The sequence below is a fragment of the Vanessa cardui genome, chromosome 21 (genome assembly GCF_905220365.1).
Source record: "Vanessa cardui chromosome 21, ilVanCard2.1, whole genome shotgun sequence".
Taxonomy (NCBI): Eukaryota; Metazoa; Arthropoda; class Insecta; order Lepidoptera; family Nymphalidae; genus Vanessa; species Vanessa cardui.
In genome coordinates, this window is record NC_061143.1 from 7,921,512 (window position 1) to 7,949,417 (window position 27,906).

Sequence of the window (27,906 nt, forward strand, 5' to 3'; positions counted from 1 at the left end):
TTCGAACCCAGGCAGGCAACGATGAATTTTCATGTGTTTAATTTGTGTTAACAATTTATCTCGTGCTCGGCGTTGAAGGAAAACATCGAGAGGAAACCTGCATGTGTCCAATCTCAAAATTCTGCCACATGTATATTCCACCAAACCGCATTGGAACAGCGTGGTGGAATATGTTCCCTTCCTTACAAAAGGAGAGGAGCCCTTAACCCAGCAGTGAGAAATTTACAGCCTGAGTTGTTGTTGTTGTAAAATAAACTTGAAATTCTTTTTTTATAATAGGTATGTATATAAATTAATTATTACATATACTTCGCGATCGTAAACTTAGTAAGGCATCGAGGAAAATAATAACAAATAATAACTACAAATAATATAATTACGTTTCAGACAAAAAATATCCAAAAAACATCCTACATACGTTGAATAATCATATTAGTTGGATGTTGTCTCTATTGTTCGGAGATTAGACGCCTGCTACAGACTGACACTATTTGCTAAAGGTTAATTTATAAATTAGTCATCCAAAATCAAGGTTAAGGCGCATCACACAGCCATTGTTGTATAATTGACATGATTTGTACTACGTCATTAGTATGAAAAGGTCTAATAGGTCTTTTTATAACATATTTCGTTATTATGTTCTAAACAAAGATAAGTTCTAATTACAGCTGACATTGATGATATGAGAGGTAGTATTAAAAGGTAGCCTTGATATAATAAATTATGTGTCACCAAATTGTAATACTAAGCAGTCTTTGTCCAACTAAATAGAACAAATAAAATGTATCAATAAACCAATCATATCACCTAACTAACAGTTTTGTATTGTAGAAGAGAAGTTCTTGGTGGTAGGGCTATTTGCAAGCCCGTCTGGGTAGGTACCACCCACTCAACAGTTATTCTACCGCCAAATAACAGTACTCAGTATTGTTATGTTCCGGTTTGAAGAGTGAATGAGCCAGTGTAACTACAGGCACAAGGGACATAACATCTTAGTTCCCAAGGTTTACATCGTCAATGTGCCACATTGACGATGTAAGGAATAGTTAATATTTCTTACAGCGTCATTGTTTATGGGTGATGGTGACCACTTACCATCAGGTGGCCCATATGCTCGTCCACCAACCTATACCATAAAAAAGAACGAATATACAATAGATCATAGTTTAATTAATTAGCACTAACCCCTTTAATGAACGCTGACCTACTATGTGCTAGTAAGTAGCATGCTTATAAGTAGCCTGATAGTATGCTATTAAATATATCAGTATTTTAATCTGTTAAAATAATTTCAGCACACATAATTATGAGTATCAATTACGTACCAACTAAGCCATTTTATTTCATAATATTAGTGTGTCTAAAATATAAAAATATTGATGATTTTTAAGCTACAGGTGAAAGGCGTTAAGGATAGATACGGCCTCATATAATATTGCCACTATAAAATATAGTAAGTGATCCGATTATGAAACGGTTACTTTAAAATTAGGCTTTATTGAAAAGAAATAAGGATCATGCTAATTGGAGAAATAAATCTTTGATGTATTTTGTCGGTTCCCATTAAAAATGATTGACATAAGCATCAAGCTTACATTTCGACGCATTAATTCTAACCGCAATAAATGCGTCAAACCACTGAATGTGTTTATTAGCGCTGTAGCGTTAGACAGAGATAGAGCTAGGACGATAAGTTTTATTGCAAGTAAGTAAGAGAGACAAAAACTTTATTAAATAAATTTATTTTAATTTAACTGTACAAAGGAGATCTAATTGCCGTTTTTATTAATAAAAGACTGAAATAGTTTTTCAAGTCAAATCGAAGTCAATTAAATGTCAACAAATCTGCGTTTACTTTTTTTATCTGTGTGCATAATAAAAGAGTACAAAAATGAATATAATTAATTGTTCAACGACCTCCGTGGACGAGTGGTGTGTACACCGGTTTTCATGGGTACGCCACTCTGAGGTCCCGGGTTCGATTCCCGGCCGAGTCAATGTAGATTACCATTAGTTTTCTATGTTGTCTTGGGTCTGGGTGTTTGTGGTACCGTCGTTACTTCTTATTTCCATAACACAAGTGCTTCAGCTACTTACATTGGGATCAGAGTAATGTTTGTGATGTTGTCTCATATATATTATTTATTTATTGTTAATTGTATGACTCTTATAGGGTATTTTACAAAGTACTTTTAAAGTAACAAAAATAGAAAAAACTTTTTGTAAAGTAAAAATATAGCTTTCATAGCGCTATATCGTACTATGATTAGAGTGGAAGTATACTCTAATATTTTTGACAAGAGTAATGAGGTAAAGGTCATAATACTTGTTAATGTATCAGGTCGCGGAACTAACGTAAGTGAAAACACTTAATATACTTCAACTGATAATCGTGATACTTTAAAGAGCATTTAGAATTTATTATTAAATATTAAAAGTGAACGCGTAATGTATACAGTAAAAATTTACCATTTGTTAAAATATATAAAGAGTTTTACGTTTAGTTAATTGTTTTTTAAGTAAGTAAGTAGTTGTCGAGAGCTGAGATGGCCTAGTGGTTAGAACGCGAGCATCTAAACCGATGATTTCGGGTTCAAACCCAGGCAAGCACCACTACATATATGTGCTTAATTTGTGTTTATAATTCATCTCGTGCTCGGCGGTGAAGGAAAACATCGTAAATTCGTAAATTTTGCCACATGTGCATTCCACCAACCCGCATTGGAACAGCGTGGTGGAATACATATGTTCCAAGCCCTCTCCTTAATGGGAGAGGAGGCCTTAGCCCAGCAGTGGGTAATTTACAGACTGTTCATTACTTTACTTTACTTTAAGTAGTTGTCTACTCGCATGTGTTGCAACTATAAAAAAAAAATTACAGACTTCATTTACTGGATGGATAATGCTTGGCCAACTGGGTGTAGGATGTTGATGTTTTGATGTTTCACGGTGAACAACCGATAATCCGGTGATATAAGACAGATAGATAGGTAAGTGACATTTAAAAAAAAACTAAGATTCAAGTTCTTTTTTTAAACAATGTTTAAATATAGAACAGTATAATTTTGATAAAAATGTACGTGCATAAGTAATAAAGCTATCGGTAGGTCGCTTCGAGAAAATATATCACGTATCTCGGTCAACAAGATTGTAATAAACTTTTCATAAATATGTATATAAAACATCAATATGTATCTATTTGATTTCTCTTTATAAAACTAACAATTATAAATGTAGAGAAACTAGAAACATTATTCAGTATTTTGATTTGATTCTTATATACAAATATTTCTAGCAACAATGCATCCATTCATTTAAAAAAATATTTTTCGTGTTTATAATTATTATAAAACATTATCTCGTAACATTTATTCATCACCAGGTACCAATTGTATTATAAACGTAAACACGACAGTCAGTGTCCCGGGTTCGAATCCGTAAACTTCAGTTAAGATCGGGCCCCACGATACAGGTCTCCTAGTGTGGGGTCCAAAGATAATCAAAAATTTTAAAATTGCTAAAACCATAATGCACCTAAACCAATGGAAAACATTGTAATCGTTTAAGCTAAGTTTATGAAGATTAATATTGTGCCATATGTTCTGATCTATTATGTAAGAATTGTGTTTTTTCAATAAAGTTTATTATTATTATTTATATGTGCTACTAGGCCATCGGTTTCCGATACATCTTTTATAACAAAACATTATATTATAAATCAATATCCTTGATCAAGTAGGTACCTATTAGAGTTAATAATAATTTATTTCGCTATCATCCCAACGTTGCATCTGTAGATCTCCAATATATCACCTCGCACGCCGATATTAAAGTACTGCGATGCTGCGTACCGGAACTTGATTTAATGTAGTCAATGTTATTGGATCCTGATTATTTATTACTAACAGCATTCGTGGGAAAGATGCTCTAGCATTACCTCAAGTAAAAGTATATTTATGATCCTTATGATGTTTAAAATAAGGTTGCAAATTGTTCAAATAATCGCTACTCTATTGATAGAGGAGTTCGGATGTCACAAACAAAATTGTATCAACGTATATGATTAATCAAATGAAAGAGGTTTATGCATGTTCCGGTTATAAATGCTTCAGAAGTTAAATTATGCGTAAATATTTATTTTTAAATGTTAGCTGTGGTTATTGAACGGATATATCTGCTCTGTCTCAATAACCTTTTAATATGATTAATAAATATGAAATTGATTTATAGTAAGATTAATAGTAACAGGAAAAACGTATGATTTATTTCTATGAATTTGAAATTACTAAATGAAAATAATCTAAGAATTTGCTTCAACAAAAAAAATATAGGGGAAGGTTGCGATCATTGGACCGGCTCTTTCATTGGACCTATTATTATTATTTATACTATTCTTTCAAAAACTATGCGTGTTACGACCAGTTCAATACGATGCTAGGCAACAGTACCGCACCCGTTGCCCACCCGCCAAACCTCATTGCGCTTGCGACGTGTGGCACGTAGTAATGCTTACACCTGTGCCTGTGGCGCCTGTGATATAAAAACCGAGCCATCAACAGACTGATGTAAATAACATTGTATTTATTTATGTTTGATAATTGTAATAGATCAGGATAGTAAATTTATCTGCTCTTACAGAGATGATGAAGTTTTTTACCTTATTTTATATATTTTTATATACCCGCCTTGATTCTGTGGATATACCTAGTTGCCATCAATGGACCACTATGGTGACGCCATTATTGGACCGGTCCAATCAAAGAAACTTATCGAATTACTTATTTTCACTTAATAGAATTCTTAGAAATGTTTTTGTCTGTATGAATTTTCCGTATGAAAATTTGTGTGATATTAAATAAATATGAATTTTTTTCTGTATGAAAGTCCCTACTCGAAATTAAAGTAATTGTTATCACTCATTATAATAATACATAATGACCGATCGAAAAAATAAATCGATCGAAAGTTGTTGATCTCGTGTAAATTTCCTAAACAGATATTTATAATATTCCTTTATAAAGAAAAAAATATATATGATTATTATAAAAACTTTTGAATAACAAAGTAATTCTTATTTTGTGTTTCACTTGAGTCACCTTCATTGGACCGTTAATACAAATGTTTCTAAGTCCAATGATGGCAACTTAGTGGTCCATTCAAGTTGACGGTGGTCCAAAGAAAGCAACTCCTCATTGAAAAGTTATTTTAGTATATTTTTAAAATCCCCCAACTTTCATTGCCAATAATTTATATATCATTAATTTACATAAATAGCATTATATTACAACATTTGGTTTCCGTTTGTCGATGATATTTCATGAGATATGATGTCATAAAGTTATGTGGTCCAATCATAGCAACCTTCCCCTATATATTTAGGAATATGAAATTCGACTTTCATTTGTTTCATTTTTCATTTGATGTTCGTATATCGCTTACAGCAATTATTCTACTGCCATACGTCAATACTTTGTATTTAAGTATTCCTGTTTGAAGGATGTGTGAGCCGATGTAATTACAGCATGAGACACAACATCTTTGAACTGATTGGCGGCTCAATATATCTTGCAACGCCAGTTTCTACGGGCAACGATGACAACTTATCATCAGGTTACAAGCATGCCTTCTTAATCCGAATCTTAATAAACTAAAAAAATATATACACGAGTATAGTTTTTTACATCGAACCCGTCACAACAAACGAATCTAAACGCGATCGGTAACCCCGATACTATTAAATATAAAACAATTGAACAAAAAGCTTCCATCAGACTAGAAATGTATCCATCAATTAATTCCATGGTCCAAAGGCATTGATTGATCAATCAATAAATACATAAATCCATTAAGTTAATACTTTGTTAATTGTTCATTTCTGCGGCTATCAGCCGGATGTACGTTTGATATATTGTGTGATTGTGACGTTTATCATGGAAACATGGCTTTGTATGTTTGAACGGTTACTTAGAAGAGATATAATACAATATGTTATTTATATATACGATAAAGTTAGAAGCATTAAAATTAGTTTTGAATTAAATATGCAGTCATTTAACTAAATACAAAGCAATAACCTCTGTTTAAATTCGTTCGAATTTGGATAAGACTTCTGTGAAGGCATGGCCATTTTGATTTTGTATATCACTAGTTATAACTCGCGGATTCACGCGCGGCTTATGGGTTAGTCGTTTGATATTAGACAAAAAAAAGTATATCCTTCCTTGAATTTCAAGCTTAAAGTGGTTTAGGTGTGAATTAACAACAGACAAAACAGATTACTGAAGCATTTATAATATCAGTATTGGGCGTCTCCATTCAGAAATAAATGGAAATAGAATCATAAATCCTAGGGTGAATGTTATGTAATAGTTTTAAGCATTTCACAAATATCTAAAGGTTAAACAACTAGAGCTGGGGACAGACATGATTTAAAGTATAACAACATCACAACCGGATGTAGTATAGTTCAATAGCAAGGCCTTGACTTACGATACTGCCATTTCAATACGATATATTTGACCCACTCCATCGTTTGCATAAGTTAAACCGAGAAAAAGGTGTGTTCGAAGGCATTTTAGATATCCCTTTCAGTATTTCAAGGTAAAAAAAAAATAGCTTATTATGACTCTGCTAATGTCAAAGTTTTAACGGTCGAAATCAATTTGTTTGATCTTAATATCATTTTGGGATTATTGCGCCTCAGATAAATATCAATGTACTGAATTTATTACAGACTATATTTGTTTCCAATAATTTTAAACTAATAATATTTAAATTTGGAATTCTACTTAACATATTTTTTTAAATGTCTGTCATACAAAACATACTCACACCGTTGTTATATAGATTTTTACATAGGGCATTTCAATCACTTTTTTTAATGGGTAACATTTGGTTTGAAAATCCAACATTTCATAGAGATAGTTTTATCATAATATTAAGAAAAATATATTTACTTTAACGACAAAAATTTTGTTGAACAACACATTCTCTACATTAATTTTGATGACTCACTTGCCGGGCTTCTTGTGAAAATAGTAAGTATTTTTAAAATCTTATAATTGCTTGATATAAACTCAATGAAAACTATACTAAATTTTTAATAGAAAGTAAGTCATGGCATGCAATTAAAGTATATTTATGTTTAAAGATAATAAATAAAGGTATTTATTATTTCTTGGGACAAAAGAGAATTTATTATTTATTGGGGCAAAATAGTATTCATATAAAAAATCAATCCGGGTATTAGTCATGGGTATTATTTTAATTATTCCTAATGAGTAAAGTATCCAGCACAATGGCTTGATTACACGCGAGTACATTAACATATCGTTGTCAAAACATCCCGCTAGACTCTGTCAACTGAATGTCACTAACATCAAGTTCGGAGATGACGATTGCTTATGTACAGACGCGTAACAAAAGAGATACGATGCATTAAAAAGGTTTTATTGGTATTTTTATCACCAACCCAAACAATTTTACATGCAAAAATGGTTATATATGATTGGTTTATTTTGTCTATATTCTATTAATAATAAATAATAATCACGCGATAACACATTAAATTATAGTAATTAAAAGTTTCGCGCCAAATTTCTTATAGTGCCTGTATGCATTCAATATAATAGTATAATATAATAATTATAGTGTTTAACATATTGAGGTGTTATATAATAACGATAATTGCAATATTTAGAACATTTTAATGGTAATTGACACCAATATTATTTACTTCAGTCCAAAGTATGTGATTATTTTAAAATGAGATATTTTGACTCTACTGAAGTTGCCTCTGATACTAGCGTACAAACTTCACGCTGTCCACGTTCTATATATCTCGACTTTGTTCTAACGACGTAAATATTATTTATATATAATATGGTAATTCAAATTGATGTTAGCTCATCTACTTTGAGTATATACATATTGAACGGTTAATTAGCATTATTGTTATAAAAGGAATCATAATATAATATACTATACTTTTATATCTCGTAAATCTAACCTACGTACGTGTTAAAATTTGTTTCATTTACTATTTGTTACCTGCAGTTTTGTACGCTTTTACGTGTTACATGTAAGCTAATGAATAAAATAAAACTGTAAAGTGGTTTGCAGATGAAAGAGTAACTGACAGTCAGATAGATAGAATTAATTTGACATTTATAAATTTTGGCAGACATCGTAATTTTTAAGTATAATATTTTGTGATTTAAAATATACCTATTAAAGAATTATGTTCTTAATTAGACCCGTAACAAAACAAACCTGCGCTGATCGGCTTACGTCTATCTGAATCTGTCCACGTGCCTGTATCAAAAGCGGTATACTTATTTGTACCCGAGGTGTATGATTAATGGGCTGTGACGCAACAACGGGAAACGGGATTAATGAAGTGACATTCTTCCTACTACGTCTTATATACTTATTTTTTTTATATTTCGAATGAATTCTACATTCAAAAAACTATTGATCAGAGATTTGTTTGTAACTATCGACCCGCCCCGGCTTCGCTCGTGTGCATTGTTGATACTAATTATACTAAGGATTTTTTCTTGTTTCTTTACTAAATTGGTCATATATTATATACAAAAACCTTCTTCTATTATAAAAAAAAAACCGCATCAAAATCCGCTTAGTAATTTTATTTATTTATTTAATTGGAGAACATACAGCCGTTGATAAACAAAATAACAAATACTTAATAACTATTAGGCTAATAACAGTTCTCACATATAGCATTAAAGAGACTGAGAGTGTAATAAATAAAATTTTAACAAAAAGAAAAACCGACTTCAAACAAAACACTATTTTAAAACAAATGAATATGCACGAAAAAGTAATAAAAATAATTGCGTATTCAACATATTTTTTAGAGTCTTCCTAAGTTAAATGAAATGAAAAATATTAGACTACTTAAAAGTCGATTAACGATTATATCATGTAGTTATAGTTATTGGTATATTTGGAGCCGGTGTCAGCCATGGTGCCCTTGCCCCAACAATCAAAAGAAAGAAGCGATACGAGCCCCTTGATTGATCCAGTATATTATTGTGTAAAAGGTAATTTGTAAAAAACATATTTGTTAAAGTATTCTCGTATTGTTTTTTGATAGATATACTGTAGGGTTTTATTGGCTGACACCGACTCCAAATATACCAATAACTATAACTACATGATATAATCGTTAATCGACTTTTAAGTAGTCTAATATTTTTCATTTCATTTAACTTAGGAAGACTCTAAAAAATATGTTGAATACGCAATTATTTTTATTACTTTTTCGTGCATATTCATTTGTTTTAAAATAGTGTTTTGTTTGAAGTCGGTTTTTCTTTTTGTTAAAATTTTATTTATTTTCTGATTTTAAGTGAAGCTGATGTTGACTAACTAATTTTTTTTTTAATATGGATAGATTAAGCGTTCCGTTTATATGAGTCAGAAACTACTTCGAGGACAATTTCAAAGGATACTTGCGAATAAAGCAAAAATAGACTTTCGAAAATAGGGATTTAATACGTCACGTGGCGTAAACTACAAGGATCCCTCGAAAGAGCTGTAATCGAACTCAGCAAAAAAACTTTGAAAAAGACCAACTATATTTCGTACATCATATGACATCACATCACATACACAAAATTTGATTAAAGATAGTAAGAAATTCTGCCCCATATCGCACCCTAACTGCGAGCCGTATAGGAGTTCCATCACTACATAGTATAAAACAAAGTCGCTTTCTCTGTCCCTATATCTTTAAATCTACGCAACGGATTTTGATGCGGTTTTTTTTAAAAGATAGTGTGATTCAAGGGGAAGGTTTGTTTATATAATACATGAACAATATAGTAAAGAAACACTGATAATTTTAGAAGTTTGCGATGTGATGTCGTATATAAACAAATTCTGTAGTATATTTAGTATCAGTATTGCACCCGTGCGAAGCCGGGGTGGGTAGCTAATTGATTATAATATTCGACTATGATAATTACATAAATATAACCACATTACGGAAGGTGACTCAAATATCCAAATAACCTATAAATAAAAGATTCGACCGAGTATCGCTAACGTGCTCCTCAGAATTGTTCCGTTCCCTTCCGTTCCGTTACTTTGTCACGGATCCTGTGCTCAGAACCTTACCAAACTTTCACCAAATTACCCTTGTAGTATATATTTTATAATAAAAAAAGAATTATCAAAATTGGTTAACGTGATTTTCAGTTATTCACCCATTTGTCGCGCATATACATAATGCAAATTTAACACTTATGTCGTTTTCACATGGATACCATCATCGGAAAAAAAAATAAAAAAAATGGGACCCCACGGGAAGCACTACCTTGCAAACAAAAAAAAAATTATCAAAATCGGTCCACCCAGTGAAAAGTTATGAGGTAACAAACATAAAAAAAAAAAAAAAAAAAAAAAAAAAAAAATACAGACGAATTGATAACCTCCTCCTTTTGGAAGTCGGTTGAAAAAAACAACAATACATATAAAACTAAGTATCATTATAAAAAGAACCGCCAATGAAACCACAATTTAAAAAATTAAAAAAAGTTAAAAATAAAAAAATAAAAACGATATCAGCATACATATGCACAGACAACGGTAAGCAACTTTGTTTTATACTATGTAATTGTTTTATTTAGGTGTTTGTGATTCAAGTGAATAGGTACTTGGCTTATTTTAATATAAGTCATGAAATTTAAGATTTAAGTGAATGTAACAGTTTATGCGTGAAGGCGAAGTAGAGTACTAATATAGCATCCCTTGAACATCAAAATCGTTATTCACTCAAGTATATTTCCATAATAATCATAGAGTATAAGAACGAATTGTTTGTTTACGTTATATTATTAACTAGCGACCCGACCGGTTATCATGTTCTGCTTAAACCTTCCTCTTGAATCAATCTATCTATTAAAAAAAACCGCATCAAAATCAGTTACGTAATTTCAAAGATCTAATTTTATTAGACATAAAGACAGACAGCGGTCAGCGAATTTGTTTTACAATGATGATGTAAAGAGATTCTATACAAAAAATTGTAAGAAATTATTTCATTATTCGTTAAAGTTACGTAACAATATTATTAATAAAATGCTGAAAAAAAAAATCGGTTCCAACGGTTATTTTGTACATTTTCGATAATGGTTGTCGTAGCATAATTTCGGAACGCTTCGTAAAGCAAGTCGCTTTTTAGCCGACTACCATAAAAGCAAGTCATGTCTAGCCTAATATAAATAGCTGGCATTCGTCGAAAACGAATAAAGTTGACCATCCACTGAATAAAGATCTATATATTTCTTAAATTTATCTCATAAACCATAATATCACCATCCGTCATAGTGTCATATTGAATGATATAATATTTTTAGGCATGAATACAAATAACTACGTATAGATTGATATCTAATATTGCTTTATTTATGGTATAGGTTGGATGACAAGCATACGGGCCACCTGATGGTAAGTGGTCACCATCACCCATAGACACTGACAATGACACTGTAAGAAATATTAACTATTCCTTATATCGTCAATGTGCTACCAACCTTGGGAGCTGAGATGTTATGTCCCTTGTGCCTGTAGTTACATTGGCTCACTCACCCTTCAAACCGGAACACAACAATACTGAGTACTGTTATTTGGCGGTAGAATAACTAATGAGTACCTACCCAGACGGGTTTGCACAAAGCCCTACCACCAAGTAAATAATATTATTATTATTAAAAGTAATTTTATTATTTTAATAAAGTTCTTTGAATATTTATGATTTACTCGAACTTGTAACGATAGTTCGACTAATGATAGCAAGCACTGTGCACCAGACCTTACAACCGTAATGGTCTTACGCGCATTACGTTATTTTGAGTGGTTTGTAGTGAACAAAAAATCAAGACAATTTGAGTTATGCGTGGAGCATTCACGGGCCCTCGATAAATCAACGAGGAATGTTAGCTTATAAAATAATGAGTATAAAGGAATGTCAGAAGGGGCCTCATAACGATCTTGGCTGTCGTTATCCATGGTGGGCGTTGTAACGATAGGTATTTTGAAAATAAGAAATAATGCACACTCGTATCGTCCAAAGTCTTATTATTTTATTGTTCTTTAATTCAACACACAAGATACACACAATTAACACTGGATTATAACTTTACGAGCCAATAGGTTAGCACGTGTACACCTCTTGCGGCAGCTGTCCACTGAATGACGGCCGCTATTCATCGAGGCGACACCCACTACTCTATTCGGAATTACCCGCTCATAAAAAAAAAACAACAAACAATAACACAATCGACTAAAACTAAAACAATATTGAAAAATCTAATTTTGATTAACATTAAATCATAATATAATTTCGTAAAGTTTATCATTTAAACTAATCGAAAATCAGCGCGCCGTCACGGCCGTCCTGCATTATCACACGTCCTCGTGTGTATGAGTCTCATCTGTAAGCCAAAAACATAGTTTGTTTTTATAGCACACTTCGTTCGGTCACCCTGACTGAACTATTTGCATCCAGATACAACGAATGTTTCGTAAATTAAATAAGAACCACACATAGCGTAGGGTCCTACGACACATGTCTCATTCGTTATTTAATGCCACACAGGCTAGTCGTTGCCACACAGGCTAGTCGTTGCCACACAGGCTAGTCGTTGCCACACAGGCTAGTCGTTGCCACACAGGCCATTTGATGCCACACAGGCTAGTTGTTGCCACACAGGCCATTTGATGCCACACAGGCTAAACAGTAGATTAAAAATACAATTGAAAAAAAAAAAACTAATGTAATTACTTACTATGGCCGTCACCGGCACATTCTGTCTCAGTTTGGTTGGTTGGGATTTCTAGTCCGCCACTCAATTCTAATGGAACATAACATTCAGGCATTGCACGCACACGATCGTGCGCATACTTATAGGTCCTATTTGAGTTAAGGGCCCGCAGTAAATACCGGTCACCATCCAACAGCTCAACAACCTTATAGGGGCCTTTAAATTTTGGGTCAAGCTTGGTTTGGTTACGCTCGTGATTTTCAAGAAGAACATAATCACCTACTTGAAATTTTTTTAACATAGCTTTACTTTTATCAAACCTTACTTTCTCCGAGGAAGCGTTAATTTCTATTGCGTGTGTCGATTGCTCTCTAATATGATTTAAATCTATTTCTATGTCATCGGTTTCTAATGACATTAAGTTTAAGGGCCTAGCAACCTTTCCTATTAACAATTCCAAAGGACTTGCCTTTGTAACCCTACTCATAGTACAGTTAATGGCAAGCTGAATATCAGGCAGTGCATCTTGCCATGACTTATTATTGTCTACCTCAACAGCGGTTAACATATTCTTTAATGTGGACATGACTCGCTCTACCTGCCCGTTCGCGCGGCTTGTGCCGGTGGCTATAAGGTGTAGATTAATGTTGTGTGTATTGCAAAAGTCCCTAAATTCTTTTCCAGCAAAGCATCTACCCTGATCAGCTATGACGCGTGAAGGAGCACCAAACAAGGAGACATTGTATTTTAATGCCGAAATGGCACTATTTGCATCTATGTTGCGTGTATGATGTAATATCACGTACTTGGTAAAAGCGTCTACTGATACAAAAACATACTCTTTTGCGTCTTTCTTACCGCTTAATTTACCTGTTGCATCCATGTGAATGGTATGCCATGGGATTGGAGTTTTAGGAATTGGATGTAGTTCAGCTTGAATTTTTCCCGAGTTAGACTTTGCAATTCTACAAGTTATACAGTTTTCTACAAATTTTCGTACATACTTATTCATGTTTGGGAACCAATAGTGGCAATAGGCTTTTTCCAATGTTTTCTCCCACCCTAGGTGCATGATATTTTCGTGTACATGATTAATTATAGCCCACTGAAATTCCCTAGGCACTATTGGCAACCAATAGCTCTTGTTATTTCTGTCAATTTTACGATAAAGAAGACCGCGCCTAATTTCGTACGTTTTTGCGATATCACTACTAAGCTCATTTGCCTGAAGTTTTGTCATTATAGAATTAATTTCGTTATCTTTTTGTTGTTCAGCCTGTAACCAATGGTCAGAAATCGCAGTCAAATGGATACGTTTTTGTTCGGCTTTGATGGCAGAACGTACTGTATTTGGCAACGGGTTACGGGAAAAGAAATCTACGTGACTCATTTGTTTCCCTAGTCTATATTCGACATCAAAGTCAAACGCTTGCAGGAAACACCACCACCTATGAACACGAGGCGTAAGGTCAACCTTCGACTTAGAAGCCTTGACAGCATTGCAATCAGTAACGACTTTAAACTTTCTACCCTGCAAATAGTGACGGAAATGCTTGACAGCGTTCACCACTGCAAGCGTTTCCAGCTCGTATGAGTGGTATTTTGATTCAGCGCTGGAGGTTCGGCGACTGAAGTATTCGACTACATGCAACTTGCCATCAACTCGCTGCATGAGTATTGCGCCATAGCCTTCAGCGCTGGCATCTGTATGTAGCTCCGTTGGGAGATTAGGATCAAAGATCATCAACACGGGTTTATCAGTCAAAATGTCTATTATACCCTGACGAACCTTCTCTAGTTGGGGATTCCAATTGATTTTACCTTTTCCCGACGTAAGCCCATAAAGAGGAGCTGCTTTTTGAGAAAACCCAGGTACAAATTGCCTAAAGTAGGAAGCTAAACCAATGAATTGTCGAAGTTGAGAGACATTTTGAGGTGGTGGAAGCTCAGTAAGAGCTCGAATTTTGCGAGGATTTGGTCTTATTTCACCGGCCGACACTTCATAACCCAAAAATTCAACCCTGGTTTTGAGGAAACTACATTTTTTTATATTTAGCGAAAATCCTGAATCAGTTAACGCTTTAAGAACTAGCTGTAATCGCTCGATGCCCTCGCCTACTGTTCGTGATGGAATGATGACGTCATCAATGTATACTACTGCGAATGACTCGGTTAATGCCCCAAGGGCTTTATTAATGGCACGTTGATACACTGAAGGTGCATTGCGAAGCCCAAAAGGCATTGACAAATACTCATACTGGCCATCCGGAGTTACAAACGCGGTACATTCTATGGAATTTTCTTGGATAGGAATTTGATGGTAGCCGCTAGCCATATCTAAAGAAGTAAAATAGTTTGCACCCACTAAACGCTGTATTTGATCCAAAATAAGTGGTAGAGGATATCTATCGGGCACCGTATTACTGTTCAGTTCCCTATAATCTACGCAGAGCCTATCGCTTCCGTCCTTCTTCTTAACTAGAATAATTGGACTTGCAAAGGGGGAAGAACTCTCGCGTATGATGCCAGCTGATAAAAGTTCTTTAATTTGACGGCGTACTTCCTGTCTTTCGTCTGGACTCAACCTATAGGGTCTTCGTTGAACCGTGAGATTAGGGTCAATTAACTTAATGACCAGCTGACCCGTACTAACCCTACCAGTGGGGGTACCCTCAACGAAATAACTAGAATGATTTTTCAGTAAGGCTATTAATTGCTCTTTCTCGCGATCAGATACGTCGCACTCTATACTCTCGAATTTGTCTACCTTTTTACCTATGTCACAAATAGAAACTACCCTGTTCTTTTTAAGAATGAGATTGTTTTCAGAAATCTCTATTGAGAACCCTAATGTAAGCAGATCCCTTCCAATCATTATATCGTTGGAAATACACGAATCGGGCACCACATGAAACAGTATCTGCACTGAATAACCCTGAATTGAAACTGTAGCTAGAATTTGGATATTGCATTTGAGGCAAGCGTTACCTATACCTAATAATGTTACTGCATTATATTGTCGTTTACCCGGAAACTTATTTGACAGAACTTGTTTTATTAAAGAGCATTCGGCACCCGAGTCAAAATAAAATGAAAACATCTCACCGGTCTCGTCTATGAGCTTATCCATAGCTGGTTGGATGGAACAGATATTCACTCGCCGTTCAGTCTGCGCATCGCTGCCCTTGACATCCGCACTGGGACAGCGCGGCGCGATGTGGCCTCGTTCGCCACATTTGAAGCAGGTCGGAGTGATGGTCTTCTTCTGCACGCCAGCTTCCTTCCTTCCTTCCTTCGACTGTTGAGAGGACGTTGTATCTGATATCTCAAATCGCGTATTAGTATTGCTGTCACGACTACGGTTGCCTCTACAATCACTGGATACATGACCCATCTTGCCACAGTTGTAGCATCGCCGCGTATTCTCCATACGTGGCTTCTTCGCTTCTACAGGCGTAGTAGTCTTCTCACTAGGCGGTGGCCCTCTTTTTCTAAAGCCAAAAGCCATGAGCTCTTGTTGTAGTTTATTACGAGTATCAATCTCAGTAGTAAATGTTATTCTTTGCAATCGCGGCTCAATTTTTGAAGCATGTGCTAGAGTAAGCGCGATCGCAATCTGTTCTTTCGACAAAGACTTCCACTGCGCTAATAAAGTGCTCATAAATCGTCCAGCATATGCAGACAAACACTCGTCTTCCTTTGGATTACTATTCAGTAATCGCCATAAACTCGCAGCTGGAGTCTCAACAGTGTCAAATCTAGCCAAGAACAGTTTTTTTAATTGCTGCCATGTAATTCCCGAAAAACTAGATTGGGCTAGCCATGGTGACGCCGATCCCTTGAGTGCTTTGCTCATAGTGATGATCAAATCACTGCCAGAAATAGGTTTTTCTTGTAAACATATGTCCACCGTCTCACACCAAGCGCGAGCATCGTGCTCTGGAGTATCTGGATTAAACTCAGGCAACGTAATCATGCTGGACACACGTGGTTCTCGTATAGCCCGAATTAACTCCATCATATTTTGTTGCTGCATTTCAAAAAGACTTTTCCAACGTTCACATTCATTTACTTGTGAAATATTATTGGACTGGCCTGTATTCTGTTCCTGATTCGTCACAGGTAATCCCACTTCTGATAAAGGAATGTCAGAAGGGGCCTCATAACGATCTTGGCTGTCGTTATCCATGGTGGGCGTTGTAACGATAGGTATTTTGAAAATAAGAAATAATGCACACTCGTATCGTCCAAAGTCTTATTATTTTATTGTTCTTTAATTCAACACACAAGATACACACAATTAACACTGGATTATAACTTTACGAGCCAATAGGTTAGCACGTGTACACCTCTTGCGGCAGCTGTCCACTGAATGACGGCCGCTATTCATCGAGGCGACACCCACTACTCTATTCGGAATTACCCGCTCATAAAAAAAAAACAACAAACAATAACACAATCGACTAAAACTAAAACAATATTGAAAAATCTAATTTTGATTAACATTAAATCATAATATAATTTCGTAAAGTTTATCATTTAAACTAATCGAAAATCAGCGCGCCGTCAAGTATAATAAGACAGAATTTGAAACGCATTGAAATTTAGCAGTGGATCTTTATACAAATAATTTATATTTAATATTTGTTCGATCCGGATCAATCTGGATAATACTCATTTACTTAAATATAATTCGATTTTTAAACCCAATGTAATGTAATGTGTAATTTCAGGTACAAAACAACTACTCCCTGATTAAAGAATCTACAGAAATATTTACATATGACGTAATTCGATATGATGCAGTAAGGCGGAATAATTTCAGGAAATACAAAAATAAAGTAAAGTAAAGTAAATAGCCTGTAAATTACCCACTGCTGGGCTAAGGCCTCCTCTCCCATTAAGCAGAGGGATTGGATCATATTCCAAAACGCTGTTCCAATGCGGGTTGGTGTATGTACATGTAGCAGAATTTCGATGAAATTAGACACATGCAGGTTTCCTCATGATGTTTTCCTTCACCGCCGAGCACGAGATGAATTATAAATATAAATTAAGCACATGAATATTCAGTGGTGCTTGCCTGGGTTTGAACCCGAAATCATCGGTTAACATGCGTTCTAACCACTGGGCCACCTCGGCTCTTAATACAAAAATGAAATCTAATATTAGCAAACATTATACAAACATTAAAGTATTTTACTATCATATTTTTAGCTTAAAAAATTATTTATGACTTGGTATTATATATTTAATACAAGTTTAATGCGGATGAATCTAATTAGTAGTTGGGTCGTTTCGAGTCACATAGCTTTTCCGCTCAATACTTAATCGACACAGCCTTTTGGTAAAGGGGTGAAAATAAACCACATTGATATACAGTAATTCCACTTATTATATGCAAATGTCATCCAAGAAAAGTATTGAAAATGTGTGTAATATTTTTCACATTTTAATCATTATTATGAACAGGTCTTATCAAAGGTATTTGACATTATGAATGGATTAACGCTAGGTATATGACCGCTTAATAAAACAACTTATAAATTATTCTATAATTTAATCATACTAATTGTTTCTTTCCACATCGATATTTGGTTAAATAAAGTTAAATGTACTTAAGAATATAATTTTACGTTATACGTTTTTAATTTATATTAACAAGCAAATTTCACACGATACGAATCAGTCACGATCGGCGCCAAAATGATAATGCTTAAATAACTTATGCAAACAAATTAAGATATATTTCTTTAAATTATTTATATATTCGTCGTTTCAAAAGTCCGGAATGCATTAGTGGCGTGTTAATGTGTAAATATGATTATGAAGATATAATTATGTGATGTAAAAATATTAAGAGAAAATGACATTTTTAAAAAAGTATGATAAAGAACAAAATATACAAAAAGCAAACTGTGGTACTCAAATGTGGTACCTTAATAAGTATATTTTTTATTTGCCATATGTATACGTCTACAGGCAAATTATTTACATGTTGATAGGTTGATACTGATATTGGCAATGCGCCACCAACCTTGAAAAACAGATATACCCTTGTTTTTATACTCATACTGGTTCTCTCACTATACAAACAAGAGAGCACTAATACTAAGTATTGGTGTGTAGAAGTCAATAGTACAATTTGTCTCCTAGCAAACTCAGCTCCTCTAGTCTCTACATACGAGGTAAGGAAAGTTAGAGAGATAATATGATATTCGTTGATCATACTGTCAAATAATATTTATAAGAATTTAGTAGAATTTATGTAGATTTCAGTATACTTTGGTCTCGCTTTAAGCACTATCTACTTAAATGATAAAAATCCCGGCAGTTATTTCAGTTTTAAGGGTATACATATTTACAAACAAACGTAAATATAAAACGTCAATTAATTAATAATAAACGATTTTTTTTTTACTCTTGAAACGCTTTATGCTATGTTTTGGCGGACGAGCATATGGGCCACCTGATGGTGAGTGGTCACCACTGACCATAGACAATGGCGTTATAAGAGATATTAACCATGCCTTACATTGCCAATGCGCCACCAGTCTTGGGAACTAAGATATTATTTCCCTTGTGCCTGAAGTTACACTGGCCTTCTAACCGGACCACAACAATACTAAGTACTGTTGTTACCTACCCAAACATTCTTACACAAAGCCCTACACACCAAGGAAAATACTGATATAAATAAACTGATATATTTACTATTACATATATACCAACATTAGCGATGTACGAGTAGTTTTCATTTACAACTGTTCATGGTGATATTTCAAGTTAGCACTTCCTACGTCACACTCTCAAATATGGCCAGTCTGGGTAAAACGTCATTATTTAGCACAGTTAACGTATTTAATAAAAGTACGTACATAACTACTGAATAAAAGCCGATTGCTCGCTATTTTAGTACCGACTCTACATAATATAATTTTATCGTCATAATTTTTAACCAACTTGTTGACAATATTAGAAAAAAGAATAACGGTGTCATTTATAATTAAACCAGCTCCATAAAAAAATGCCTGGAACAAGAAAAACACATCAAGCCATTGCTTCCCGTAAAGTCAACTGTTGAGAAAAATAGCTTCTTCAAGAAAATCTGGATTAAATGAACGTTGTCCAAATTTGATTAAATAGTGCGCGATTGGTATATCACCAATCGTTTTTTCTCAATTAAAATTGGTTTAGTGGAGTGGTCACCACTTCTCTCAGACAATGATGCTGTGTGAAATATGAACCATTTCTTACATCGATAATGAGCCACTTTGGGAACTAAGATATAACATCCCTTGAGCCTGTAGTTATGTAGCCTCTCTCAACCTTCAAACGATACCTCCGAAAATAAAGCATTTAATTGGATTTCAAATTATGTACCGTAAAGATTTGCGAAGCTATGATATTTTTTTATTTTTACTAAGTCCACATAGATAATATATCCAATGTTTAATATAAGATGAGACGAATGAGTTGTACCTCCCTATTCAGACTTACACAAAGCCCTATCACTAAGTGAATGTATTATGTTTGGTTGACATTTGTACGAAAATAAATCACTAATATTAGTATGTTTCAATAGTGACGTATTAAGAAGCTAAAATGACTAGGTAACTTCTTTGGACAAGTTTAAATGTATCAAGTAAACTTCGAAATATTTTTAAGTATTATGACACTATTTCGCGTGTAACCATTTCGTCATAATTAACAAGTGCGTGAGGTGTCAATTTAATTTATTCGGTTCAAATTCTAACGGTAGCGACTACGTCGATGTACTACGGATATATCAATTTACAAATGTTATATATAATTTAATTATCATATTTTTTGTCATAATACAAAGCGACATTTTTACGGTTTTCTTAGAATTCTATTATCTAAAATATTAAAACTACAGCCTAACTTTTTCTATAAATACGTAGGTGTTAGAAAATGTACAAAATATATTAGTTACTTAATAATACCGCTAATATATTTAAGAAATATTACACGTATATATTTGCATGTGACGTTATTTTAACACTTATTAATTGTAACAGTATACATAGAGTCACTGTCTGAGACGAGTACCATCAGTTGTTAACATTTCTAGCATTTTTATGATACAGCCTTTATCGCTGTAAGAAAAATTAATAACTCACTTTTCACTTATATTCGATTGTAGTCATCCAATTTGTGACCATATTTTTAAGTCAGTAGAATGATTGAGATTCCATATAAATTCCTTAATGTATAAGAATTAGTTCATCCATTTAGGATTCGACTCATCAATATTAGTACGTCCTTTGTTAGTATAATATATTGTAACTCAACAAAAACGCTTATTTGTATTCTGCTTACTATTAATAAGCCTATAAACATTTATCTTTTATAGACGTTACAAAGTTTAGATTTCAGTTTGTTTCGTAGCCATTTCGTAATGTTAATCCATATTTTTCAATGATTTTTTTTTTCGAAATATGTACTAATTGAATTTAAAGAGCTGACGTGGACTTCTAATATTAGTGGTCTAGATATAATAAAGTAACAGTCCGTAAATTTCCCACTGCTGGGCTAAGGCCTCCTATCGTATTAAGTAGAACATATTCCACCATGCTGTTCTAGTGCGGGTTGGTGGAATGCATATGTGGCAGAATTTCGATGAAATTAGACACATGCAGGTTTCCTCACGATGTTTTCACAACACCAATTAAGCACATATATATATAGAGTGGTGCTTGCCTGGTTTTGAACCCGAAATCATCGGTTGAGATGAACGCGTTATAACATAGTTTGTATAATATAGTTTGTCTCTAGATATAATCAAGGATTTTAATTGGTACCAAGAGTTTGTGTAGGCCCGTCAAGGTACCATCCACTCATCACATATTCTACAACCAAATGCTAACAGTAAATACAAATTTAACTGCAACTGTTCCTTGATATTGTTTAAAAATTGAAACTGTATATAAAATTCCGGTTTGTTCAAAAAAATCCGATATTTATGCAGTAAATACCCAGAAACCCATGTATATTTTTCCAATTCTGTCCTCAATATTGATGAAAATATTGGTACCTACCATTATATAAATATGTCTACGTAACTTAAACTTGTCACGATCCGAATAGCATTACCTACGCCTTCAGAGTAATTACAAGTTCCTTTCAGATTTAAATAAGCCCAGATGTAAAATATATTCAAGTTTATCAGAAGGCATTATTTTATAGGCCTACTGATATCTCGTATACCAAGCTTTGGACATAAATTTTAATCATGGTATGAATGAACATTCAAATATTTTTGCTAATCAAAATCAAACTATACTTTATTCAAGTAAGCTTTTACAAGCACTTTTGAATAGTCATATAGCAACTGTTTTAAGTGAACCTACCACCAGGTTCTGAAAGTAGGATCTACCGAGAAGAACCGACAAGAATCTCTTTTTCTCTATTTACAAATACAGTTTATTAGTAATATAGTATATTTATATTATACAATGAAGCATTTGTCACATACGATTAAGGTTTTAATATACATAACACAGACCTTGTGAACATGATGACGAGGCAATTGTGACTGTGGCACGCTCTGAGTGGCGTCCCCTCGCGCCTCCACAGTTGTCATCATTAGCGCGCGACCCCCTCCAGTTAGCCACGCTGTAACACCTAGAACAAAAATCTTCATTAATAATAACTCATAATAATTAATATAGAACAGAAAAACTGTAATTCATTCCAGTTGTATCCTTGTTTGTGTATGTGTGTGTGTGTGTGTGTGTGTGTGTGAGTGTGTGTGTGTGTGTTAATGTGTCTTATTTTTTCAAAGAATTTTGAGTAAAAATATGTTTAATATAAGGACTATAAATACATTTCATATATAAATGGAATATAACTTCACAATATATGTTTTTGTAATGTGCTGATATAGGATACTATGATGGCAGAGTTTATCTTTATGACAACTTTCATAAAATATATCGGAATTTTAATTTATATAAATTTGTGATTACTTTTATATTTTTATGCTCATGAAACGTATGATGCTCTTCTTGCCTTTTTTAATGAACCACTCACTATGTGACTACGCATGTGTGTGGTCCATCATAATGTTTTATAGTACTATGTACCGTAAGAGTGATCAAGCACTGGCCCAATGGATGAATGCAATCCCCAGGTACAAGAGTGTGGCACTGCCAACGTCCTAACTACGTGGACTCAAAATAATCATCAGGTGGGCGGTGTAACTACCAATGTATCTAATAAATACTGACAATAATCATTCATTACAATAATAATAACAGCAGCAACATTTATTACCCTCAACTTCCAAACACCAATAACAAACGCGATGCATTTTATGCCTCTACAAACACAATATAAACATTTCATTGGTCATCCCATATATGGCAGGTGATAAATATTCGAATCAAGTATTACTAAAGATAGTATGCTAAAAATGTATCAAAACACCTCATAATTGCACCAAAGCCAATCCGATGTAAGCGTTCCGTAATTCTCCTGAAAAGGTAATGGGCGGAGCTATTGTTGCTACTTATTTGGTAACACAAATAACTGTTTAAGTTTTTTTTGTTACGACTTGAAAAACGCTTGACTTTAAAAATTTTATTTTTTGTTCTGGTAACACAGACATATATTGCATGCGCGTTTATATGACATAAACTTTGATTATTATGTTTTGTTTTCTCTTGAATATAATATGTATTACAATTTTGCTCTGTAAAAGATAGCTGAAGTTGATTTTTAATTAAAACAGTATATTTAACCTTAAAAAAGAAATTACGAAACAAGATATTTATATATAAATTAAGTTGTCAATTTCATTTTTTTTATATACTTAATCAAATTTATTTAACAATTTTTAATGTCATATTATTTAATTATACGTTTTCGAGACCAATCACTTGCGAGTCTGCGCAGATTAATGTTATTTAAATGGGCGTTCACCTGACATAGAAACAAATCAGAAATCAGTATTTATCATATTTTATCTCTACAGCGACATTAACGAGTTGTTAAATTGTGACGAAATTATATATTTTGAGGAAATAGAAAACATTAACCAATTTCCTGTTACTGACCAATAAAAAAATGTTATCATTTCGTACATTTATATCGAAATGAGTGTTATAGACAGAAGCCATTTTCCGTCAAATGTTTAGATTTTCCTATTTTTTTTTTATTTACGTATTTTTTTTGTGTCTGATATTTTTATTTCCAGACTATCTATTCGTCATAACGAACACTGCTTTTAATGTGTATGTAACGTATATACACTATATATTACAATACACAAAACAGGTTTTAGATATAAATAAAGTTTTTTAAATGTTTCAAGGTATAATATCCAATCACAATAATTGTATCTTATAAAGTAATCGTGAGTAAATATTTTAAAACATAAGTAAGTACTTGTTTGCTCAATTTGTTCTTATAATGACTTATGAATGAACATATAAAGGATGCCTGCCTTTTTCCGTTGATATTTGTACATACTTTAATAGATATTTTTATAATACACGATATAAATAGTGAAAATAAATTACTCCAATTTATAAATGTGTTTTGTGAGCTGCAATGAGGGGCTGTGACAGTAAATTGTTACCACGTAAATGTATTAATTATTACACTATGTTTAAATGCATTTCTCTTTCGTTAGGAATGTTTATCGCATTAAGATAAAAGTACAAATTACTGTTTTCACCGGCTCAATAATTTCGGGCCGCAGTGTACTAAGGGCGTGCATTTAAAATGATTACAACCATTTTGGTCCGGTGATTGGACACATTTTAGTGTATAATTTTTATACTATTATTTGTAAAAACGTCTTGTAACGAGTTGGTAATCGTTTCGCTTATAAATTGTTTAACGTTACTTTAAATATAATTATATTTTATTTTAAAGTTTTAAATAAGAATGTTGTCATCAATTTTAAAAATCAACAATAAAAGGTTTGCCTTTTAAATTCTGATCTAATAATAAATTATGATGCTTCAACTTTGTAGCTTTAAATATTGTAACAATGTACTCATAGACTGACTCGATGGTTTTTTTTATTTACTACATTCACAGGCTCGCAGATGCCCGTGCCTTTTTTTACATTTTATATTAAACATTTTGGCGTTTTATATTTTATACTAAAAATCAGCAGATCTTCGCTGACTCGATGGTACAGAAAATTTCAAATGCTAAAAAAACTAAAAAACACTTATTTATAGCTCCGAATTAGAAAATAACCAAAGTTGAGTTCCGGGCTACGAAAAATATGCAATGCTGGCTTTATACACTACGACAATATTAATCGATTTACATTTTATTGAAATAAAACATACTTTTTTAGATTTCTTTAGACCCTCATTTAAGTACTTTTCAATCGCAATTTTAAAAGCCTTATAAATTCTTATAAAGAACCGACGAAATATTTGCAATTATTTTTCTTCGTAAATCATATTCACGTAATAAAAATATATCTATACAATTTATTATCTATAGAGATTTCTATCGGAATTATTGATTGCCACCCTAAGCGTGAGTTTGTATATCTGTTTGTCGATTACTTAAACAAAAGTTAATAACGCATTCGTAAACATTGAACTCAGACATTGAAATGTATGACTTATATAATTTCATGGTTATATACGTTTTCTGTTAGCAACGCCCGAGGCTACAACTAGCTATAATTAAAAAAAACTTTACCACGTGATATGTATAATAGAATTTATAGAAGTGTCCGAATAATTTATTGAGTTTAAGTTGCAAGGCGCACCTTAGTGTAATAGTAATATACAATTTCTCTAACTGTTATTTAAAATTTTGTATCTGATATTAAATATGATAAATTACCTCAACATTATTTAACTCACACAGACATAATCATATCAAAATCAGTGTAGCACACTTTCCTTAATCTCAGGTAGGAAGTTGCTGCTTAAAGATCATATCAATTATAATTTTCTTAAACAGGATGAGGGTAATAAAGACTAATTGGCAAAGTTATTTAAACGTGATAATTATTACTTAGTGAGAAGTCATATCTTGTTATACCACGCCAACAACGCAAAACTTAGTGTCCCGAAGATGTACGACCGGTGGTAGCTTCACTTAATTATAAAATTATCAATCAAAAGTGCTTTTAAAAGTCTACTTAAGTTTATTTTGATTTGATTTCATTTGTGAATCCTGACCGAATATGAACCACCCATTTTTTAAAGCTGTATGTATCGAATGATACTCCTTTCAATGGATATCCATTAACAAATACTAGAGCCTCTGAGTATAAATTAAAAATGTATATCACATTTTACAAAATTATATATAATATATATATTACATTGCAAAAAGAGCAATTACAATATATCTATCCATATAATAAAATTGGAGTGTCTGTTTGTAATATTAAAATAGCCTAAAATATTAAATTCTGTCTGTCTATTTGTTGCGGCTAATCTCTGGAACGGCTGGACCAATTTTGATGCGACTTTCACTGGCAGATAACTGATATAATAATGAGCTTGCTTATGAGCTAACTTAGTTTACAATAATATTTTTATTTTTGTTAAATTCAAACGCGTACAAGGTCGCAAGCACAGCTAGCATCTACATATTTTAAAATTACAGTGTGATAACATTGAGTTAGCAATACTAAGCGATTTCTGTTTGCAAACTTTCGGACTAAAATCACGAAATATAATTCGATTCATAATCGTATAATGTTGAAATAGAATCTATTATTGAAAACTAATTTTATAAGTGACACCGATTCAAAAGGCATGAAGTATCCACAGCGAGCAATAAATCACAACTAAGAACCGACTTTCAGTAACTCAAATATCAATAATCCATATTAGGTTTTGCTTTGAATCAGAAATCGTTTTGAGAAAAGTAAAGCGCTTTAAAGCTTAGTCAACATTTGCTTACAAAGACTACATGTAATATATGACATGTGTATATACTAATACATGTATATGTAAATACTAATACAAGCTGCTTGATTCCAAGACCCCTGGCTGGATAGACACGCTTACAGCTCAACAAAAATGCAGCAACGACTAAGCGCTACTAAAGAAACAATATGAGAAACAGTAGATTCTGAATCCTAGCCACTTATAAATCGAATAAAACAAGCCGATATTGTATTATGGATATCATCTATACGTTTCCCACTCGTATCTCCCAGCTATGCCAGAGCGGGACGGAGCTACCGGTTGAAATGTCGTAGGTCATTAGGTTCTTACCATGTAGGGTTCGCAATATGCCAATATGGAGGCAACCGTGACTTTTATAGTTTGGTCGGTTCGAACAATAGATTCAAGTTGCGTCGATGACCTGTACTGTACGGTCTTAGATGACATTGATAAGAGAACAGCAAGTGGATAAATTAATTGTGTGATTATTTCAACTTATTGAATCGTTTGTGTATGCAAATTGCTTGAAGGTCCATGTTCGTAGCGCTGGATAACGCTGTGGGTTGATAGCAGCATGAATCGAAATTATGATACACAAGGGTAATAATTAGCTGAATTGCGCTTACTCACCGATAAAACTAAATAGGCTTAGACGTGCTAAGTGCATGCTTTCAACTCGTTTTATTATGAAATCATTATTAATATAATCTTGAATTTTAGATCAAAATGTATAAAACGCTCGTAATATGTGTACTACCTTTTTATATGATATCAGAAACTTATTTAAGGAGTTTCGTACCTTAAAAAAGTGAACCCTTATATATATTAATTGGTACTCCATTTATGTATCGTTCTACGATCCTTAAAAAAAACGAATCTCTAAGATTTGTTTTCGTTATATTTATTAAAACCTATAAAAGTATATTCAATTTGGCAAGAAGCTATATCTTGTAGAGCTATTAAAGGAAAAAATCTGAAAAGCGTAAGTCTTTCAGTAATTTGTGGTGGTACGGAATCTTCAGTGCACTATATCAACTCCAAGTGGCATGGTTTATTTGTATTCCATTTCTTGTTCTATATCCGAATACCTATGGTCTATTTGATATGTACACAGCAATGTAATCTAACTTAATTCATATAAATGTAATTTAATAATAATCATGTAACTTTTTAAAAATTGATAATATAGTATGACATCATCTGTTCTAAGT

The 27,906-nt window shown here is 33.1% G+C and overlaps 1 protein-coding gene across 1 annotated transcript in view; it reads right to left on the reverse strand.

The window, feature by feature from the left end:
• LOC124538734 overlaps positions 1–27,906 on the reverse strand; it is a 138,274-nt gene that overhangs the window by 100,276 nt on the left and 10,092 nt on the right. The window contains exon 2 of the mRNA XM_047115905.1: positions 22,321–22,439. Within this exon, the coding sequence (XP_046971861.1) occupies positions 22,321–22,331 (11 nt within the window). The 5' untranslated portion in view covers positions 22,332–22,439. The remainder of the gene's footprint in view (positions 1–22,320; positions 22,440–27,906) is intronic.